Source organism: Herpailurus yagouaroundi, unplaced genomic scaffold, assembly GCF_014898765.1.
Source record: "Herpailurus yagouaroundi ecotype Mexico unplaced genomic scaffold, PumYag 77, whole genome shotgun sequence".
Classification (NCBI taxonomy): domain Eukaryota; kingdom Metazoa; phylum Chordata; class Mammalia; order Carnivora; family Felidae; genus Herpailurus; species Herpailurus yagouaroundi.
Window position 1 is genome coordinate 73,919,424 of NW_024412388.1, and position 19,796 is coordinate 73,939,219.

A 19,796-nucleotide genomic window follows, 5' to 3' on the forward strand; every position below is an offset into this window, starting at 1 on the left:
AAACAGAATACACATTCAAGTGCACATGAAACATTCTCCAGGATATATCACATTAGGCCACAAAACAAGTCTCCATTTATTTAAGATTGAAAACATATCACACATCTTTTCCAATCACAAGGAAGCTAGAAATAAATCATACACCAAAAAACTAAAAACACACAAACACATGGAGGCTAAATGACATGCTTCTAAATAACCAATGGATCAATGAAGAAAGCAAAGAGGAAATAAAAAAAAATAGATAAAGACAAATGAAAAGGAAAACATAATGGTTCAAAATCTGTGGGCTGCAGCAAAAGCAATTCTAAGAGGGAAATTTTTATTTATTATTTTTTTTCTGAGAGAGAGAGGGTGCGAGTGAGGGACACAAAGAAAATCCCAGGAGGGGCAAAGAGACAGAGAACGGGGAGTGGGGGGAGAGAGGGAGAGAGAGAGAAAGTGGGGTTTGAGCTCATGAACTATGAGATCATGACAAGTCAGATGCTTAATGACTGAGCCACCCAGGAGCCCACTAAGAGGAAACTTTATAGCAATATAGGCTGACGTGTAAAGAAGACAATAAAAGCCTCAAACAGTCTAACCTTACCTCTAAAGTACAAAAAGAAAAACAAAAGGTTAGAAGAAAAAAAAAAATCAAGATTAGAGCAGGAATAAATAGAAATTAAAAACACAACAGAAAAGATCAACGAAACTAAGAGTTGGATCTCTGGAAAGAAACAAAATTTACAACCTTTAGCCATACTCATGAAGAAAAAAAGAGAGAGGACTCAAAATAAAATCAGAAATGAGAGGAGAATAACCAACACACAGAAAAACAAAAGATTTTAAGAAAATACTATGAAAAATTAATATGCCAACAAGTTGGACAACCTAGAAGAAATGGATAATGTCCTAGGAACATACAATCTTCTAAAATTCAATCAGGAAATAAAACAGAAAACCTGAACAGACCAATTAACTTGTAAGGGAACTGAAATGGTAATCAAAAAACTTCCAACAAACAAGACTCAAGGACCAGATAGCTCCATAGGTGAATTCTGCCAAACATTTCAAGATTTAATAATTATCCTCAAAAAAGACAGGAAGAAGGAAAGCTTCCAAATACTTTCCACTAGGACAGTGTTACCCTGATACCAAAACAAAGACACTACAAAAAAGTAAATTACAGGCTAATATCCCTGATTAACATAGATGCAAAAGTCTTCAACACATTATTATTCAATCATTCGACAATACATTAAAAGGATCGTTCACCACAGTCAAGTGAAATTTATTCTAGGGGATGCAAGGAGGGTTCAATACTCACAAATCAGTCACTTTGGTATACCACATTAATGACAGAAACGATAAAAACCAAATGATCATCTCAACAAAGACAGAAAAGTCATTCTTTGACAAAGTACAACATTGTTCATGATAAAAATGCTCAACAAAGTGGGTTTAGAGGGATCATACCTCAACATAATAAAGGCCATTATATAAAAACCTAAAGCTAACATCGTACACAATGGTGAAAGTTTTTCTCTAAGATCCAAAACAAGAAAAGGATGCCTACTTCCTGTCTTGCCACTTTTATTCCACCTAGTACTGGAGGTCCTAGCTGTAGCAATCAGACAAGAAAAAGAAATAAAAGGCATAAAAATTGTTACAAAAGAAGTAAGGGGGACCTGGGTGGTTCAGTTGGTTGAGCAACCAACTCTTGATTTCAGCTTAGGTCATAATCTCACGGTTCATGGGAATGAGCCCCACATTCGGGCTCTATGCCGACAGCATGGAGACTGTATGGGATTCTCTCTCTTTCCTTCCTCAGCTCATGTGTTCTCTCTCTCACAAAACAAATAAACTTTTTTAAAAAAAAAAGGAAAACTGTCACTATTTGCAGATGAAATACTACATAAAAACATAAAAATACCACCAAAAAACTATTAGAACTGATCAATGATTCCAGTAAAGTTTCAGGATATAAAATTAATAATGCAGAAATTGGTTATATTTCTATATATTAACAATGAAGTAGCAGGAAGGGAAATAAAATAATTCCATTTACAATTGCGCCAAAAATAATAAAATACTTAGGAATAAACTTAACCCAGGACATGAAAGATCTGCACTCTGAAAAGTATAAAACATTTACAATAGAAACTGAAGATGATAAGGGCACCTGGGTGGCTCAGTCGGCTGAGCATCCAACTTCGGCTCAGGTCATGACCTCACTGCTCATGAGTTCGAGCCCTGCATCGGGCTCTGTGCTGACAGCTCAGAGCCTGGAGCCTGCCTCAGATTCTGTGTGTGTGTGTGTGTGTGTGTGTGTGTGTGTGTGTGTGTGTTTCTCTCTCTGCCCCTCTCCCACTTGCTGTCTCTCTCTCAAAAATAAATAAAAACATTAAAAAAAAAAAAAAAGAAATTGATGCTATAAAAAAATGGAAAGATACTATGCAAATGGTCTGGAAGAATTGATGTTGTGAAATGTCCATACTAACCAAAACAACCTACAGATGTGACACAACCCCTATTAAAATACCAAGAGCATTTTCACCAAACTAGAACAAATCACCCTAAAATTTGTATGGAACTACAAAATACCCTGAAGAGCCAAAACAATCTTGAGACTGAAGAACATACCTGGCTGTATCAAAACCTTAGGCTTCAAATTATCCTACAAAGCCATACTAACCAAGAGTATGGTGCTGGCACAAATATAGACACATAGATCAACAGAATAGAGTACAAAGTCTGAAAGAAAAAAAAACCCATGGGTATGGTCAATTAATCTAAAACAAAGGAGACAAAATATACAATGGGGAAAAGACAGTCTCTTCTACAAATGGTACTGGGAAAACTAGACAGCTACATGTAGAAGAATAAAACTCGGCCATTTTCTTCTACTATTTACAAAAATAACTAAAAATGATTCAAGACCTAAATGGGATACCTGAAATCATCAAAGTCCTAGAAGAACACATAGGCAGCATCTGTTTAGCACTGGCCTTAGCAACATTTTTCTTGGTTTCTTCTCGACAAGGGAAACAAGAGCAAGAACAAACTACTGGAACTATACAAAAATAAGAAGCTTATGCACAGCAAAGAAAACCATCAGCAAAATGAGAAGGTAACCTACTGAATGGGAAAAGGTGTTTGCAAATGATCTGATAATATCTTAAATATATAAAGAACTTCTACAGAACTCAACACCAAATAAACAATCCAATTAAAAACTGGATAGAGGGCCTAAAAAGATTTCTTTACAGGGGCACCTGGGTGGCTCAGTCGGTTGTGTCCGACTTTGGCTCAGGTCATGATCTTGCAGTCAGTGAGTTCGAGTCCCGCATCGGGCTCTGTGCTGACAGCTCAGAGAGAGCCTGGAGCCTGCTTCAGATTCTGTGTCTCCCTCTCTCTCTACTCCTCCCCCAACTCATGCTCTGTCTGTCTCTCAAAGATGAATAAATGTTAAGAAAAAAAAAATTAAAAAGATTTCTTTACAAAAAAGACAGATGACAAAGAGACCTACGAAATGATGCTGAACATCACTAATCAAGGAACTACAAATCAAAATCAGAATGAGAGATAACCTTATACCTGTCAGGATGGTTAGAATCAAAAGGAAATAACAAGTGTTGGTGAGGATGTGGGGAAAAAGAAACTCTCATGCACTGCTGGTGAGAATGTAAATTGGTGCAGTCACTTGTGGAAACAGCATGGAGGGTCTCGAAAAATTTTAAAATAGAAATACCATATATTCCAATAATTCCACTACTGGGTATTCATCCAAAGAAAACAAAAATACTAATTAAAAAAAAGATATATGCATTTCTATGTTTATTGCAGAATTATTTATAATAGCCAAGATAGGGAAGCAACCCAAGTCTCCACTGATGAATGCGTGGCTAAAGATAGAACAGGTATACAAGGAAGGTAGTCAATGGTATTGTAATAGCACTGTATAACAGGAGATGGTAGCTCTGCCCATGTGAGCTACCCATTAGTGCATAGACTTGTCAAATCACTACGTTGTACACCTGGAAGTAATGTAAAATTGTGTGTCAATTACATTTTAATTAAAAAAACAAAGTATGAAATTCACAATGGAGTATTAGCCACAGAAAAGAATGAGATCTTGCCATTTGCAACAACATGGATGGATCTAGAGGAATTAAGCTAAGTGAGTTAAGTTAGAGAAAGAAAAATACCATATGATTTCACATATATGTGAAATCTAAAAAATAAAATAACCAAAAAACAGACTTTAAATACACAGAACTAGTAGATGCCACAGAAGTGGATGGGGGTTGGGATGGGTGAAATAGATGAATAGAGTTAAGAGCTACCAGCTTAAGTTATAAAATAAATAAGTCAGATAAAAGTACAGCATAGAGAATACAGTCAGTAATATCGTATAACACTGTATGGTATCAAATGATGACTATACTTATTGTGGTTAGCACTGTGGAATACATAAAATTGTTGAATGAATATGTTGTACACATGAAACACTATGTCAATTATATACTTCAATAAAATATTAAGGATTACAAGAAAGTATTCAGACTGCCCTTTCTACTTAAACAACCAAAACATGGAAGTCAGAAGAATCTTAAGAGCCAGACCTGGAATTGGCTTTGGAATATAATTTGGGACTTTTTTCCCCACAGGCACTGAGTGGTTTAAGTTCAATAAAAGGTTTGTTGATGACAAAGACTATAAAGCAATGATGACATGAAAGTTAGTTTGGTATTTGTAGTTACTGCAACAAGTGACAATGGTCCTTCATGCCCTATTCCAGAATATCTTTAGGGAATATAATAATGGTTATACTTAAAATATGCCAGCTTCTCAGGGACTCAGAAAACAATGGCATCATATATAATTATATTGAATATGGTTATATATTACAGAATTAAACAATCATTTTCATTTTAAACTTACATTAAATATTTATACATAGGATTAAACTCTAATTGTTTTTCAAAAGGAAAAGACAGTATGACTACATGCACCCCAAGTATGATAATTTAAGCATACATAAGAAATGTATATATAATTAATTTCTACTACAAGGTTTGATAAATTCCACTCAAGCTTTTAAAGACTGAACTTCCAACTGTAGAAAAATTATTACCATAGACATAATAAAATCTATTTGCTGAAGGCACAAAAAAAAAAAAAAAAAAATCAGCGTGAGAAATTTTTTCCCTAAGCAGAAGTAGATATATTCTGTGCTACATTAGAATATGTTTATTCTAACAAAGAATGTATTTAATTAAATGTGTATCTGCTTTGGGCCTTACTTACTATTACATTTCTGTGCCAAAATGAGCAATATTTTATCATAAATAATGCTAGGTCAGCAATAAAGGGCATCTGTGAATACAGGTAGTTTTATAAGATACTAAAGCCACAAAATTATCTTGCCATTAAGATACTAAAGCCACAAAATTATCTTGCCATTAAGTGAACAAGGCAAGAAGTCATGAGAAAGTCAGGAGATGTAAAAATAAGCCATATAATAAAGCACTTACATATTTCAATTAAAAAACAAACAAACAAAAGAACTTCTTTACCTTTAGACAATTTTAGTTTTATAAAACTGATTTTCAAATGACAAGTCAGGACAGAACAGAAAAGTCTTAGCCCGTGTCTTTTTCGACATGCAAAGCTCCACTACTGTGATGTCAACCAAAAGAACACATTTTCACAATTATCCTTTTACATATTTATCTTTAAAATTTCCTGTGAAGATGTACATGTACATGCAACTTCTTTGCACCTCAAATTTTATGGTAATTAATTCTCTTTTTGACGACTTGTCACTTTGTACAGGTCTATTCTCACTCCAATTGTTCCTTAGGAGGGTTTTATACAAATGAATTCACATTTAAGATATATTAGAATGGTGTGATATTTAAGGGGATTATATTTATATCTGGTAAAACAAAAGCTCTTGTAAAATTTATACTTGGTAAAGGAAAGGCTCTCCTTTTAAGAAAATAATCACTTCATTATGTGTTATATCATATATTATGCTTGCTTAAAGTAAACTACTAGTATTCAACAATTACTATAAAACTACCTCCATAAAGACAAATGTGGAAAAAATACATATACTGTTGAGAAAGTACAATCCTAAAAATTCTTATTCTTGGGAATATTTAATAAAATTATTCTTGTAAAATGCTGATTTAAAATCATTAAAGTGAGAATTTGCTGGAGATAATTTTACATACCTTGGACTTGAGGGAACCTCCCCAATTTTCATCCACAAACTTCAAGGATAGCACCCGCATAAAGCTGCAAAAAGAAAGACAAGAATTGAAAAAACTGGTATAGTTTTAAAAATGTAGTTATTTCACAGCATAAACACTGAAGTTAAACAGATAATATGGAATAAAATAAATGTCAGAGTTGGAGAGAACTATGTATTTCCAGTACAACAGAAGAGAAAATAGAGGCCTGGGAACATTAAATGATAGAGGAATTTAGATTTAGTAGGAAAAAGATTGAAGGAGATATGGAGAATTGATGATGGATTTGAATAGGTAAGATGTCCTTGGAAGTTCTTCACAAAATCCTTAAGATTTCCTATGGATTTTTAAAATGCTATATTGAACACAGGTATGTATTCTATTCATCTATCCAAAATAGATACTTAATGAGAATTTTTTCTGGTTGCTGTTAAAATTAAGTAATCAGTGTTTTAAAATGAAAAAAAAAAAAAAAAAAAAAACCTCAGTATTTTTTTTAAATGTTTATTTATTTTTGACAGAGAGAGAGACAGAGCATGAGTGGGGGAAGGGCAGAGAGAGAGGGAGACACAGAATCTGAAGCAGGCTCCAGGCTCTGAGCTGTTAGCACAAAGCCTGGCACAGGGCTCGAACTCACAGACTGTGAGTTCATGACCTGAGCCAAAATCAGACGCTCAACTGACTGAGCCACCCAGGTGCCCCCAAAACCTCAATATCTTTAAAAAATAATTATAGTATGTACTATGTAAAGATATTATGAAAAAACCAGTAAAATCTCATTAGAAAGAACTAAAATGCAAATTTTTTCCCTTAATGAAATTCACTTGAAATGAATTAAATGGTAAATATTGCTTTTCCAGCTATATAGAACCTGCACAATCTCTTTACAGTAAAAGCTCATTATGAAAAACTCCAATGCAAATATTTTATTGCAATGAATTCAGCTGAAATGGAATCAATGGTAAACATCACTTTTTTTAAGCTCTAGAGCCTGCCCTTTTTTTTTTTTTTTTTTTTTTTAGTGACATGGGAATGCTAGGACTGTAAGAGAAGGCAGGCAATTATAAGAACATACTATATTTTGTTGGCTTTTGCATTTGTTTTTATTTGTTAGCTTTTACATTTGTTTTTTCTATTATAGGTCCAAGAGCTAAAGATGACTTTTACTTTTTAAGTTATAAAGTAACATAAAAATCCCATGTACTATGTATGATTATATTTAATACTTTGGAAAATATAAAAAAGCACAAAGTAGAAATCAGAAATTCATTTTAATTCTACCTACCCAAGTGATAATGAATTTTTAAACATTTTAGAGATTCTGAGCTAAATCAATAATTCTTAAAGTTTTGAGGATCATAGATACATTTGAGAATCTGATGAAATTGTTTTAATTCGGACTATTCATGGACTCTCTGAAAATACTGATGGATTTCAGATTAAGAACTTTAACGATCATCCAAAGGATAAAAATTACAGATTCAAAGGGGTACATTTACCCTGATGTTTATAGCAGCATTATCAACAATAGCCCAACTATGGAGACAGCCAAATGTCCATTGACTGATGAATGGATAAAGATGTGGTGTGTGTATACACAAAAAGAATAAAAGCTTATTTGCAATGATGTGAATGGAGGTAAATTGTATTATGTTAAGTGAAATAAGTCAATCAGAGAAAGGCAAATACCATGTGATTTCACTCATGTGTAGAATTAAAGAAACAAAACAGATGAACATCTGAGAAGGTGGGGGGAGGGGAGGGAGAGAAGGAAACAAACCACAAAACACTCTTAACAATAGAGAACAAACTGACGGTTGATGGAGGGAAGTGGGTAGGAGATGGGTGATGGGTATTAAGGAAGGCACTTGTGATGAGCTCTGGGTGTTGTACATAAGTGATGATCACTGAATTCTACTGCTGAAGCCAATACTGCACCATATGTTAAATAAAATTAGAAACAAAACCAAAAAACTGATAATCTCCGAAGAGTTTTTGTAGCATTAATAATCTGACATAACTTTATACAGTAAGTCACTTTTGAGTAAGATTTAGTTAATCCATTAGACAACCCCTCAGAATATCTTTTAGAGTAACAGGCCATATTACCCACAAGGTCATGAAAAGATGTTCAACATCACTAATCATTAGGGAAATACAAATCAAAACCACAATGAGATACCACTTCACACTCATCACGATGGCTACTATTAACAACAAAAACAACAACAACAATAACACAAAAAATAAGTGGTGGTGAGGATGTGGAGAAATTAGAACCCCTGGGACCTTATGTTGGTAACTGTAAAGTGGTGCAGCCACCATGAAAGATAAAATGGCGGCTCCTTAAAAAATGAAAAACAGAATTATATGATTTGGTAACAAAAAGAGGCCAACTCAAATGACAGATGAATGGATACACAAAATGCAGCATATGCATATAACAAAATATTCAGTCTTAAAAACAGAAAATTATGACACATGCTGTAACATGGATGAATCTTGAAGACAGTAAGCTAAATGAAACAAAGTAGTTACAAAACAATAAATACTGTACATTTCCACTTTTATGAGGTACTTAGAGGAGTCAAATTGAGAGACAAAAGTAGAATGGTGGTTGCCAGGAGCTGGGGGAGGGAAGAATGGGGAGCTACTGTTTACTGAGAATGGAATGGAATTTCAGTTTAGGAAGATGGAACAGTTCTGGAGCTAGAGGACTAAAAATAGTTAAAATGGTGAATTTTATGTTATGTATATATTACCAGAATTAAGAAAATTTAAAAAGTTATGAGGCCCATAGTAAAATTTGGTTATTTGATTTATATTTTATTTGCAAGTTTGTGATCCCTCGGAAACTCTAAGTGGAGATTCGATTAGCTTCCATAGTAACATTTCTCTACACTGCTGTTTCCCAATATTCTTCATATCATGGCACGTTAACAACTTTATGGAGTCCTGGGGTAAGAGGCGGCTGCTTATAACAGATGAATAGCTTTCTGGGCCCTGAGCACCACAGTCTCCATTTGGTTGTCACAAGGATTGAAGGACTCCATATCCTAGCACACTTGTAATGCATTCATGGAAAGCCCATCTCTGCACAACGAAACATCAACTGGTTAAAAATGTTAGAAACATATTCTTTAGTGAATAGCAGCTCAGATGTGACCTTCTCCAGGAAAACTTCTGTTTATTTTCTATTCTGTTCGTGGTACTTTCAGTGGAAATCTGTTCTTAAGATGTACTATAAATATTCTATAATTTGTGGAAAGGAAATGTCTTATCTATCATAATTATCCCCAGAACTAGATACAAAGCTTCTCAATGTATGTGTGCTGAATGGAGAGAATTGTTCATTTAACAGAATTAAATACCTCTTTTTTCATTACAGAACTTTAAAAATATTTCAAGTTCCTTTGATATCAACTTATAGACTAGACTACATTGTGCTTAGTTTCAGTCTAGGGTAAACAGAAAATTTATCTCAGAGCTGCCTAACATTATTAATATTAAATTCTAAAAGCATTAACTTGTTATGTTAGTTGGTTTTTTACTTATGAATTTGTTCATAGGACAATACTGGTTTTTCATGATGAATAATTTAAATTAACTACAAATTGTGGTCAACTTTCAGTGACTTATATAGTAATAATAAGCATCTTTGGCATCACACAAGTTCACATAATAAAATATATATACTATTAAGGGGCGTCTGGGTGGCTTAGTCGGTTGAGTGTCCAACTCTTGGTTTCGGCTCAGTCATGATCTCAGAGCCTCGTGTTGGGCTCTGCACTGAGAGAGCCATGTTGGGCTCTCTCTCCCTTACTCTTTATGTGCCCTCCCTCATGTGCTCTCTCAAAATAAATATCGAAAAGAAAAGTTGGAAATATGCTACTTCTAACAGAAATTCTCTAGGGCATAAAGTATGAAAGGATTTAAAAAGGTTAAAAATTTTAACTCCTTGACTTTCCCTCTTAGCATTTGGACTTTTTTTTTTATTTAACAGAAACAGAGAGAAAAAGTGTGAGGAGCAGGGAAGAAGAGAGAGAGGGAGACACAGAATCTGAAGTAGGCTCCGAGCTGTCAGCACAGAGTCTGATGCGGGATTTCAACTCACAAACCGTGCGATCATGACCTGAGCCGAAGTCGGACGCTTAACCTAATGAGTCACCTGGGCACCCCTAGCATTTGGACTTTTTTTTTCATGGCTGGGTAATATTCAACTCTGTGTGTGTGTGTGTATCCCTTCATTTGTCGATGGACACTTGGGTTGCTTTCATAACTGAGCTACTGTACATAATGCTGCAATAAACACAGAAGTACATCTCTTTGACTTAGTGTTTTCATCTTCTTAGGGTAAATAGTTATGGAATTACTGGATCATATGGTAATTCTACTTTTAATTTTGGGGGAACCTTCATACTGTTTTCCACAATGGCTACACCAATTTGCACTCCCACAACAGTGCATGAGGGTTCCTTTTTCTCTGCATCTTTGCCAACACTGGTTACTTCTAACAAGAGGATATAAAAGTGGTGAATATCTCTGCACACAACATGGGAGCAGCTAAGTACATAAAGCAATTATTAACAGACATAAGAAAAGAAGTACACAGTAATACTGTAGTAGTAAGGGACTTTAAGATCCTACTTACATCAATGGAAAGATCATCCAAACAGAAAATCAAGGAAACAGTGGCTATAATTGACACATTAGACCACATGGGCCTAACAAATATATTCAAAACATTCCATACAAAAATAGTGGAATACACATTCTTTTCAAGTGCACATGGGACATTCTCCAGAATAGATCACATTAGGCCATAAACACGTCATAATAAATTCAAAAAGACTGAAATCATATCAGGCATCTTTTCTGACCATAATGGTATGAAAATCACCAAGAAAAAACCTGAAAAGAACACAAATACATGGAGGATAAATAACATACTACTAAACAATGAATGGGTCTACTCAGAAATCAAAAAAGAAATTAAAAAATACATGGAGACAAATGAAAATGAAAACACAATGATCCAAAATCTTTAGGATACAGCAAAAACTGTTACAAGAGAAGACTACAACAATACAGGTCTACCTCAAGAAACAAGAAAAATCTCAAACAACTTAACCTTTAAAGCCTAAAGGAGCTTAAAAAAAAAAAAAAAAAAAAGAAACAAAGCCCAAGCCAGTAAGAGGGAGGAAATAATACAGATTAGAGCAGAAAGAAATAAAATAGAGACTAAAACCCCACTACAACAGATCATTGAAACCAGAAGCTGGTTCTGTGAAAAGATAAACAAAATTGATAAACCTTTAGCAGGACTCATCAACAGAGAAGACTCAAAATCAGAAATGAAGGAGGAGAAACAACAACCAACACCACAGACATACAAAGGATTATAAGAGATTATTATGAACAATTATGTGCCAACAAATTGGACAATATAGAAGACATGGATAAATTCCTAGAAACACACGTCCAAAATTGAATCGGTAAGAAATAGAAAATTTGAACAGACCAATTACCAGTAATGAAATTGAGTCAGTATTCAAAAAACTCCCAATAAACTAGTCCAGGAATGGATGGCTTCAGAGATGAATTCTATCAAACAAAGAAGAATTAATATCTATTCCTCTCAAACTATTCCAAAAAATAGAGGAAGGAAATCTTCCAAATTTATTCAATGAGGCATTACCCTGATACCAAAACCAGATAAAGACACTACTAAAAAAGAAAACTACAGGCCAGTATCTCTGATGACCATGGATGCAAAAACCCTCAAAATATTAGCAAACTGAATCCAGTAATATGTTAAAAGAAAACTATTCACCATGATTGAGGGATTTATTCCAGGAATGCAAGGGTGGTTCGATATTCACAAATCAATCAATGTGATCCACCACATTCACAAAACAAAGGATAAAAACTGTATGATCATTTCAATGTACAAAAAAAAAAAAAAGCATTTGACAAGGTACAACATCCATTCATGATAACAACTCTCAACAAGCAGATTTAGAGGGAACATACCTTAGGCTATGTATGAATAACCCAAAGTTAACATCATACTCAATGGTGAAAACCAGAAAGCTTTTCCTCTAAGATCAGGAACAAGACGAGAATATATCCACTTGCACTTTTATTCAACATAGTATAGAAAGTCCTAGTTGCAGAGGTCAGACAAAAAAAAGTTATAAAGACATCTAAGTTGGTAAAAAAGAAGTAAAACCATCACTATTTGTAGATGAAATGATACTATCTACAGAAAACCCTAAAGACTCCACCAAAAAACTACAACTGAATCAATGAATTCAAAAGTTGCAGGATACAATATGTACAGAAATCTGTTGCACTTCTACACGCTGATATGAAGAAGCAGAAAGAGAAATCAAGAATTCCATTTATAATTGCAACAAAATAAAATATTCAGAATAAACTTATTTAAGGATGTGAAATATCTGTACTATGAAAACTATGAAGCACTGAGGAAAGAAGTTGAAGAGGACACACAAAAATGAAAAAACCTATCATGTCTATGGATAAGAATCAATATTGTTAAAATAAACAAGTTCTATAGCTCAACACAAAAACCCCCAAATAATCTATTTAATGGCAGAGGACCTGAAAAGACATTTCTTCAAAGAAGATACACAGATGGCAGACAGACATATAAAGCTACCCAACAGCACTAATCATCAGGGGAAATGCATATCAAAACCACAATGACATATCATCTTATACCTGTCAGAATGGGTAAAATCAAAAACAAAAGAAAAAACAAGTGATTTTTACTATTCTTAAAATAAATTTCAGCTTTGGGGTCTGCTGATTTTTTCCCAATTTAAGATATTTTAAGTATTACCAAGATTATTATTTGTATGTATCTCAATTGTAGATTCATATATTTTCCTAATATTTTGGAACAATATACTCCTTTGATTTTTTTTTTAATATGAAATTTACTGTCAAATTGGTTTCCATACAACACTCAGTGCTCATGCCAACAGGTGCCCTTGTCAATGCCCACCACCCACTTTCCCCTCCCTCCCACCCCCCATCAACCCTCAGTTTATTCCGTTTTTAAGAGTTATACTCCTTTTGATTATAGCAAGACTTCTCTGATATTAATTTATCAGAGAATAATAATTTATTGGAATATAATACTTTTTTCCCTCACATACCAACTTGGCCAACCTCTTGTTTAAAATTTTTTTTTTAGTTAGGGCTTATAATGAGGTTTTCATATACAGAAAACAGCCAAAATCTTAATTTTGTGGTGATAACTATTCTGTAATTAAAGTATAACTATGTGGCTATACAAAATGGTTCAAATTAACAGGCAAGACAAAAAAAATGTCTATACAGTTTCTCACCAGATAACTAGAGTATGACATGTTAATTTATAACACTGAACAAAGGGGACACTACTTTTGAGTTACGTAAATTTTCTGAATTTGCTAACTTTTCTGCCATCGCACTACCACGACAAACCCGTAAACTCGCTCCATGTCAGACATCTTCCACTAATTTTCCCAGAAGGCAGTCTCTTGCTCATAAGAAATAAGAACAAGTGTTGTTGGGTTGAGAAATCAAAAATTTAACTTTAGTGATGCCAGAGCAGCTGGAAATTGAAGGTAACATCAAAGAATGGAGGGAGCCACAAAAAGGGGGTACTCCCAAAATCTGTGAATAAACTCTCTTCAAAACTTGGCCTTTCCCCCAAAAATGCACATTTAAGAACTATTGAACTATATTAGGCTAAGAATTCTAGACATAACGATAGACAACATTCTCTATGGGCCATAAGAGATGGACAAAAATTTCAACAGCTTCACTGTGCTAGAAAGTAGAGCTAGGCAAACCCCTTTGGCTTTTCATTTAAACTCCATCTACCACTTCTAAGCCTATGCTAAAGAATTCACCTTAGTACTAATGAAAAAACCGGAATAACCACTCTTTAATAAAGCTAAAAACCAAGACTCCATAAGATCAAGGTATTCACCCATAGTGTAACAGTATGCAAGAGCAAAATCCAATGCTCTTCACACATGGTATTATAATCTAGAGACCTAGAAACATATAAACCACAATATCAAGTGTACATTAAAAAGCAACTAGACACATGCAGAAACAGGAAAATTACTGATCTCTGAACCCATCCCAGACAAATTAAATTAGGATACTTGGGGATAAGATCCTGGTATCAGTACTTTAATTACTGTTACGACTTTTAAAGATACCCAAGTAATTGTATGAACAGACAGAGAGAAGAATCACTGCCGTGGACTATACTCAAGTATTAATAAGGCAAAAATTGTAAAATGACCAAACAGGAGACTAGCCAATTCTGGAAAGTATACCTAGTGGGCATTGGCCAAAGCAAGACAAATGCTGGAATACTGTTTTCTTCCCTTACGAAGCCTTGCTTGCAGCCATATACTCTTATTTTTGAAATCCTCTTAAAGGCAAAGCTTTAATATAAATACAACTTGGTACATTCAGAAAAAACTACAAAACTTTGAGTATTAAGTAGCAATATGAAGAAAATGCTCTAATGTTACACGAACAAAAGGAAAAACTTCTAACAGTTGAATAAAATTCAGATATGGGGAGTCACTATTTTACAGGTCTACTGAAGGCTTGCTCTTAAATAAAATGTACGGATTTAAAAATAAGGGAGTATGGCTATAACACAATTAAAACTGAGTGTATTATTTAGAGCTCTTAAATAAAAACAATGATGATGCACTCAAATATATTAAATAAGCCATTCTTCCAAATGGTTAACTGCATCCAGTGTAATTTCTTAAAGTTAACTTTACTCTTTTATATGAAGGACAAAATACACCATGCAGAAGCTACTTGTAGCAAAATTTGGTCAGTTAATTCTCAAGAAAAACATTTTCAACAGAACTATACGTTTAGTGATCTGCTGATGTCTTAAATTTTAATTCATTATTCATCATCAAATCATTCCCATATTTTTTGGTATTTTTTTTAATCATTCCCGTATTTGTCGATATTTTTTTAAAGTGCAGAGTGCTAGAAACAAGTTACAGTTACACATGGACAATTAGGGTACTACATTTTTTGAGATCTAGTAGTAAAGCTTTGATCAAGATTTCACTTTAAGTCACTGAAGCAGCAGATGTATAAGGCAAATAGTTTATGTGTTGACACTTTCATACACTTTGACTAATGGCATTCTTGCAAAGGAACAATGAATGAATATGGAGGATTAGGGAAGTAAGTTCAGTTTTACAATTATAGAAAACCAAACTGGTAAAGATAATTCTCTAACATTATATCCCTGAGATTACACTATTGATTTTTAGGTGCTTTCTAATGAACTCTGAAAAAACAAAGCAATGACCATGTCTAAGGAAGCTCCCTAAGTTTAAAGCTTATTCTACTATAGTATTAAAGTGCTATTTATTTTTGTATCTTTAGTTTCTGCTCTGAGATTGAGAAAGCTAGAAAACAAGCTAACATCAACCTTAATTTAAATTAAATTCCAAGGAAGTAAGAATACACCAGGGGAATCTTTCATTAACATACAATCATTGTTCCACTGAAAAGCTCAATAAAAATGTATTAAAACAAAATGAAACAAAAACCAAAATATAAAATGTTTTGACATCATCACACTCCAAAACAGATCATTCCAAATATGAAATCTGATTAAAAAAAAAAAAAAAGAACAAGGTTTCTTTCAGTGTTGTGGTTAATAACAGAATTTGCATATGTACCTAAAACAAAGAGAATTTCATCACCAAGAGGTAAGACTGTAACGACTGGACTGTCACATGAAAACAAATACACCCACAGATATACTCCCCCTCCCCCTTTACATTTCAGCCACCAGTATGAATGACCCAAGGGCATCATCTGGGAACAACACATTCAATTCTACTGATATTTAGGAAACATCACAGAATGAAAAGAAATGATCTGACACACCACCATAGATTTCCTGAGCTCAAAATATCCAAAGAATTAGTAAAAATGAGCCTAAGCTTGAATATCTTAAATTTTTTTTTTAATGTTTATTTATTTTTGAGAGGGAGAGAGACAGAGTGCAAGCAGGGGAGGGGCAGAGAGAGAGGGGGAGACACAGAATCCGAAGCAGGCTCCAGGCTTTGAGCTGTCAACACAGAGCCTGACACGGGGCTCGAACTCATGAACTGAAATCGTGACCTGAGCTGAAGTTGGACGCTTAACTGACTGAGCCACCCAGGCGCTCCAGCTTGAATATCTTAGTAGTTTTTAAAATAAAACCAACTAGCCCCTTGGTAAAGTAAAAATACTTTAGAAAACGGCTGTTTAGTATATAGTTCCCAATAAAAAGTTCAATGTCTTTTTGCTCCTTAATGTTTGAAAAATACATTTTCAATACATTTTCTTCTTGATTTGAAAAACTGAGATCCAGACAAAATATGGTTCAAAATCCAAACATTCAATAGCCTCAAAAACTGACCACAAAGGTGCTATATATGGTAGCAAAAGCTGCTTTTCAAAAGAGAATTAAATTCTGTTGGTGTTATTACCATGTCAAAACTGAACATCATTATTTGTCATAAAATGGGCAATTATGATCATCTTTAAGAAAGGTTACAAATATCTTAAAAAAAAAGGTTACAAATATATGAAATATAAAACAACACAACCAGCACAAACTACATTATGGTTGCACTCTATTAAAACTAAAGAAGGTAATCTCCTTATAGTAAAAAGATACAAAAATAAAGCTGTAATAATCCAGAAGGTTAAATATTTTAAATATTAAGAATGGCAATATGAAAGCAGAACAAAAGAAACTAGACCATTCAACACATTTTATTTTTTGACAAGCACACTATCAATTTTACATTTCATTAAGGTACTCAGATAAAATCTATGACCTTGTAAGTTAAAACTTTTAACACTTCTTCAGAAGGAAAACTGAAAAGGCAGTCTGTACCTACGGGGTACGCTTTTATGAAAAGTTATCCTCTTTACTGCCCCTTCTCTCATCCCCAATTACTACTGCCTTTAGGGGGCTACCATGCAAATAGCTGAGGTCTACTGTAGTCTTCTTTTGTTGAGGCTACCAGTTTCTCAAATAAGAACATGGGAAGCATCTTTACTCACCTATTCCCCCTTCCAATCCAGTATAATCAATAAATCCTGAAGGTTTTATTGCCTAAATCTGTTTTAGAACTGTCCCTTCTCCATTTTTACTACCAATATGTTGGCTTAAGCCCTTTTATCTTGCCTCTGGAAAACAGCAATATATTTTTCTGGCAACCGTATTCCCCTCTGTCCTATCAATTTTCCTTCACACTGACAACGAATGTAATTAAAACACAAATCTGACGCCGGTTCATTGTTTATAATCTTTTAATTTTGTCCCCTGCCTATAGAACAGAGTCCAAACTTCTTACCAAGGTACATAGGCCCTACCTTCCTAACCAGCACCCTCTCTCATCATAACCAAGCTATCTGAGATGGCCCTCTTTTTCATGACTTTGCCTTTGCACTATCTTTGCCTTATCACTGGGAGTGTATATGCCCTTAAAAGGCATAAATGGTTTAAAAGGTTATATGCCCTTCTTTCTGTGTGTGTTCATAGCACATAAGTGTATTTTGTTTACAGCATGCATTTCACTGAATTCTTTCAGGAAACCAATGCATCTGGAAGTGATAAAGAAGAAACTGTACAGAAGGGTATAAAAGAAGTAAAAATTTTCCTCTGCCTCCTACCTGCCATTCAATAACTTTTAAACTGTTTTTAGTTCTTCTGTTAGTAATGATTAACATGATTATATCTACAGTTCTCAATATATCAACTTAAAGAGATTTATTGTCTTCTTTTCAACTTTTAGCTTATTCCTAATTCTTTTAGTGGTTACCTTCATAACACTGGATATTATGTGTTAGTTCAGTAAAATATCCTGCCAAATGCATTCTAGCAGCCCAATTTCCATGCCTATTTCTCTACCTGACTCCTCGATGACAGTGACTATTGTCTTATTTTGACATTCTCAAAGCCCATACCAAGAGGAAATATTTATGGTATAAACAAAGTTTATTTTGACTCTGAGGGAGGTATGTCTAGAAAGGTAGGTTGTAAGGCAGCCTCGATCATGAATTACTTTAAGGGTTTATTTCCTTTTTTTTTTTTTTTTTTTAAATTTTTTTTCAACGTTTTTATTTATTTTTGGGACAGAGAGAGACAGAGCATGAACGGGGGAGGGGCAGAGAGAGAGGGAGACACAGAATCCGAAGCAGGCTCCAGGCTCCGAGCCATCAGCCCAGAGCCTGACGCGGGGCTCGAACTCACGGACCGCGAGATCGTGACCTGGCTGAAGTCGGACGCTTAACCGACTGCGCCACCCAGGCGCCCCTATTTCCTTTTTACATATGGTAATCTGCAAATGTGACAAAATGTTTTAATATGCATAGATAGAACCTTGATCCAAACTTGTTAAATACCTAAAAAAACGGACTACATTTATTTATTTGAAAAAGAGAGAGAGAGAGCACACGCGCACGAGTGAGCTGGGGAGGGGTAGAGGAAGAGGGAGAGAGAATGTTAAGCAGGGTCCATGCCCACAACAGAGCCCAACACAGGGCTCGATCTCATGACCTTGAGATTATGATCTGAGCTGAAATCAAGAGTCAGATGCTTAACTGACTTGAGCCACCCAGGCACCCCGACTTCCTTCTTTCCTTCCTCTGTCCCTCCCTCCCTCCCTTTCTTCATTCATAAAAATTTTTTTTCTTTAACATTTATTTATTATTGAGAGACAGAGAGAGCGTGAGCAGGGGAGGGGTAGAGAGAGTGGGAGACATAGATTCTGAAGTAGGCTTCAGGCTCTGAGCTGTCAGCACAGAGCCCGACGTGGGGCTCAAACTCACAAACTGCGAGATCATGACCTGAGCCGAAGGTGGTCGCTTAACCAACTGAGCCACCCAGGCGCCCCTTATTTTTTAATTGAAGACAGATGAAATGCCACATTTAGAAAACATTAAAAAATTAATATTTTCAGTTCAATGAAATAACTACATAAAATATTTTAAAACTTCTCCTACATAAATTATACATTATTTATAACCATTATTAGCTGAATGACTTTAGGCAAGATCTCCAGGACTTAGACTCAACAATGAGATGGGATAATAATTGCACTTACCTCAGAGTTGTTGTGAGGATTATATAAATTAATTAATATAAAGGGCTTGGAACAGCAGCTTCACATAATAACAAATGTTAGTAGCTATTATTAAGTAAATATTTGTGTTATTATTTTGTACCGTTGCTATGTAGGAGTCTTAGTGATTCTTTCACTGAACTAGAACTGTTGCCAAATATTCAGATCTTTAAAAAAAAGCTTCTTTGTGAATAATGTTTTCATACTATAATTAGAATAATCTACTGAAGACATATTTTTGTTTCCTTTGAAGAAATAGCTCATGTATTGATACTACAGACACACTACAAAAGAGAAGCTATTTTAAGTAACTGTGAAATTTCTTTAGCGACGACAATTTCACGCACAGTTAGCTTAA

General features: G+C 34.5%; 1 protein-coding gene across 2 annotated transcripts in view; it reads right to left on the reverse strand.

Annotated features, from left to right (window-relative positions):
• Window positions 1–19,796, reverse strand: part of SELENOF (selenoprotein F) — a 58,562-nt gene that overhangs the window by 20,390 nt on the left and 18,376 nt on the right. For both annotated transcript variants that reach the window (XM_040470875.1, XM_040470876.1), the window contains exon 3: window positions 6,225–6,288. In XM_040470875.1, the coding sequence (XP_040326809.1) occupies window positions 6,225–6,288 (64 nt within the window). The remainder of the gene's footprint in view (window positions 1–6,224; window positions 6,289–19,796) is intronic.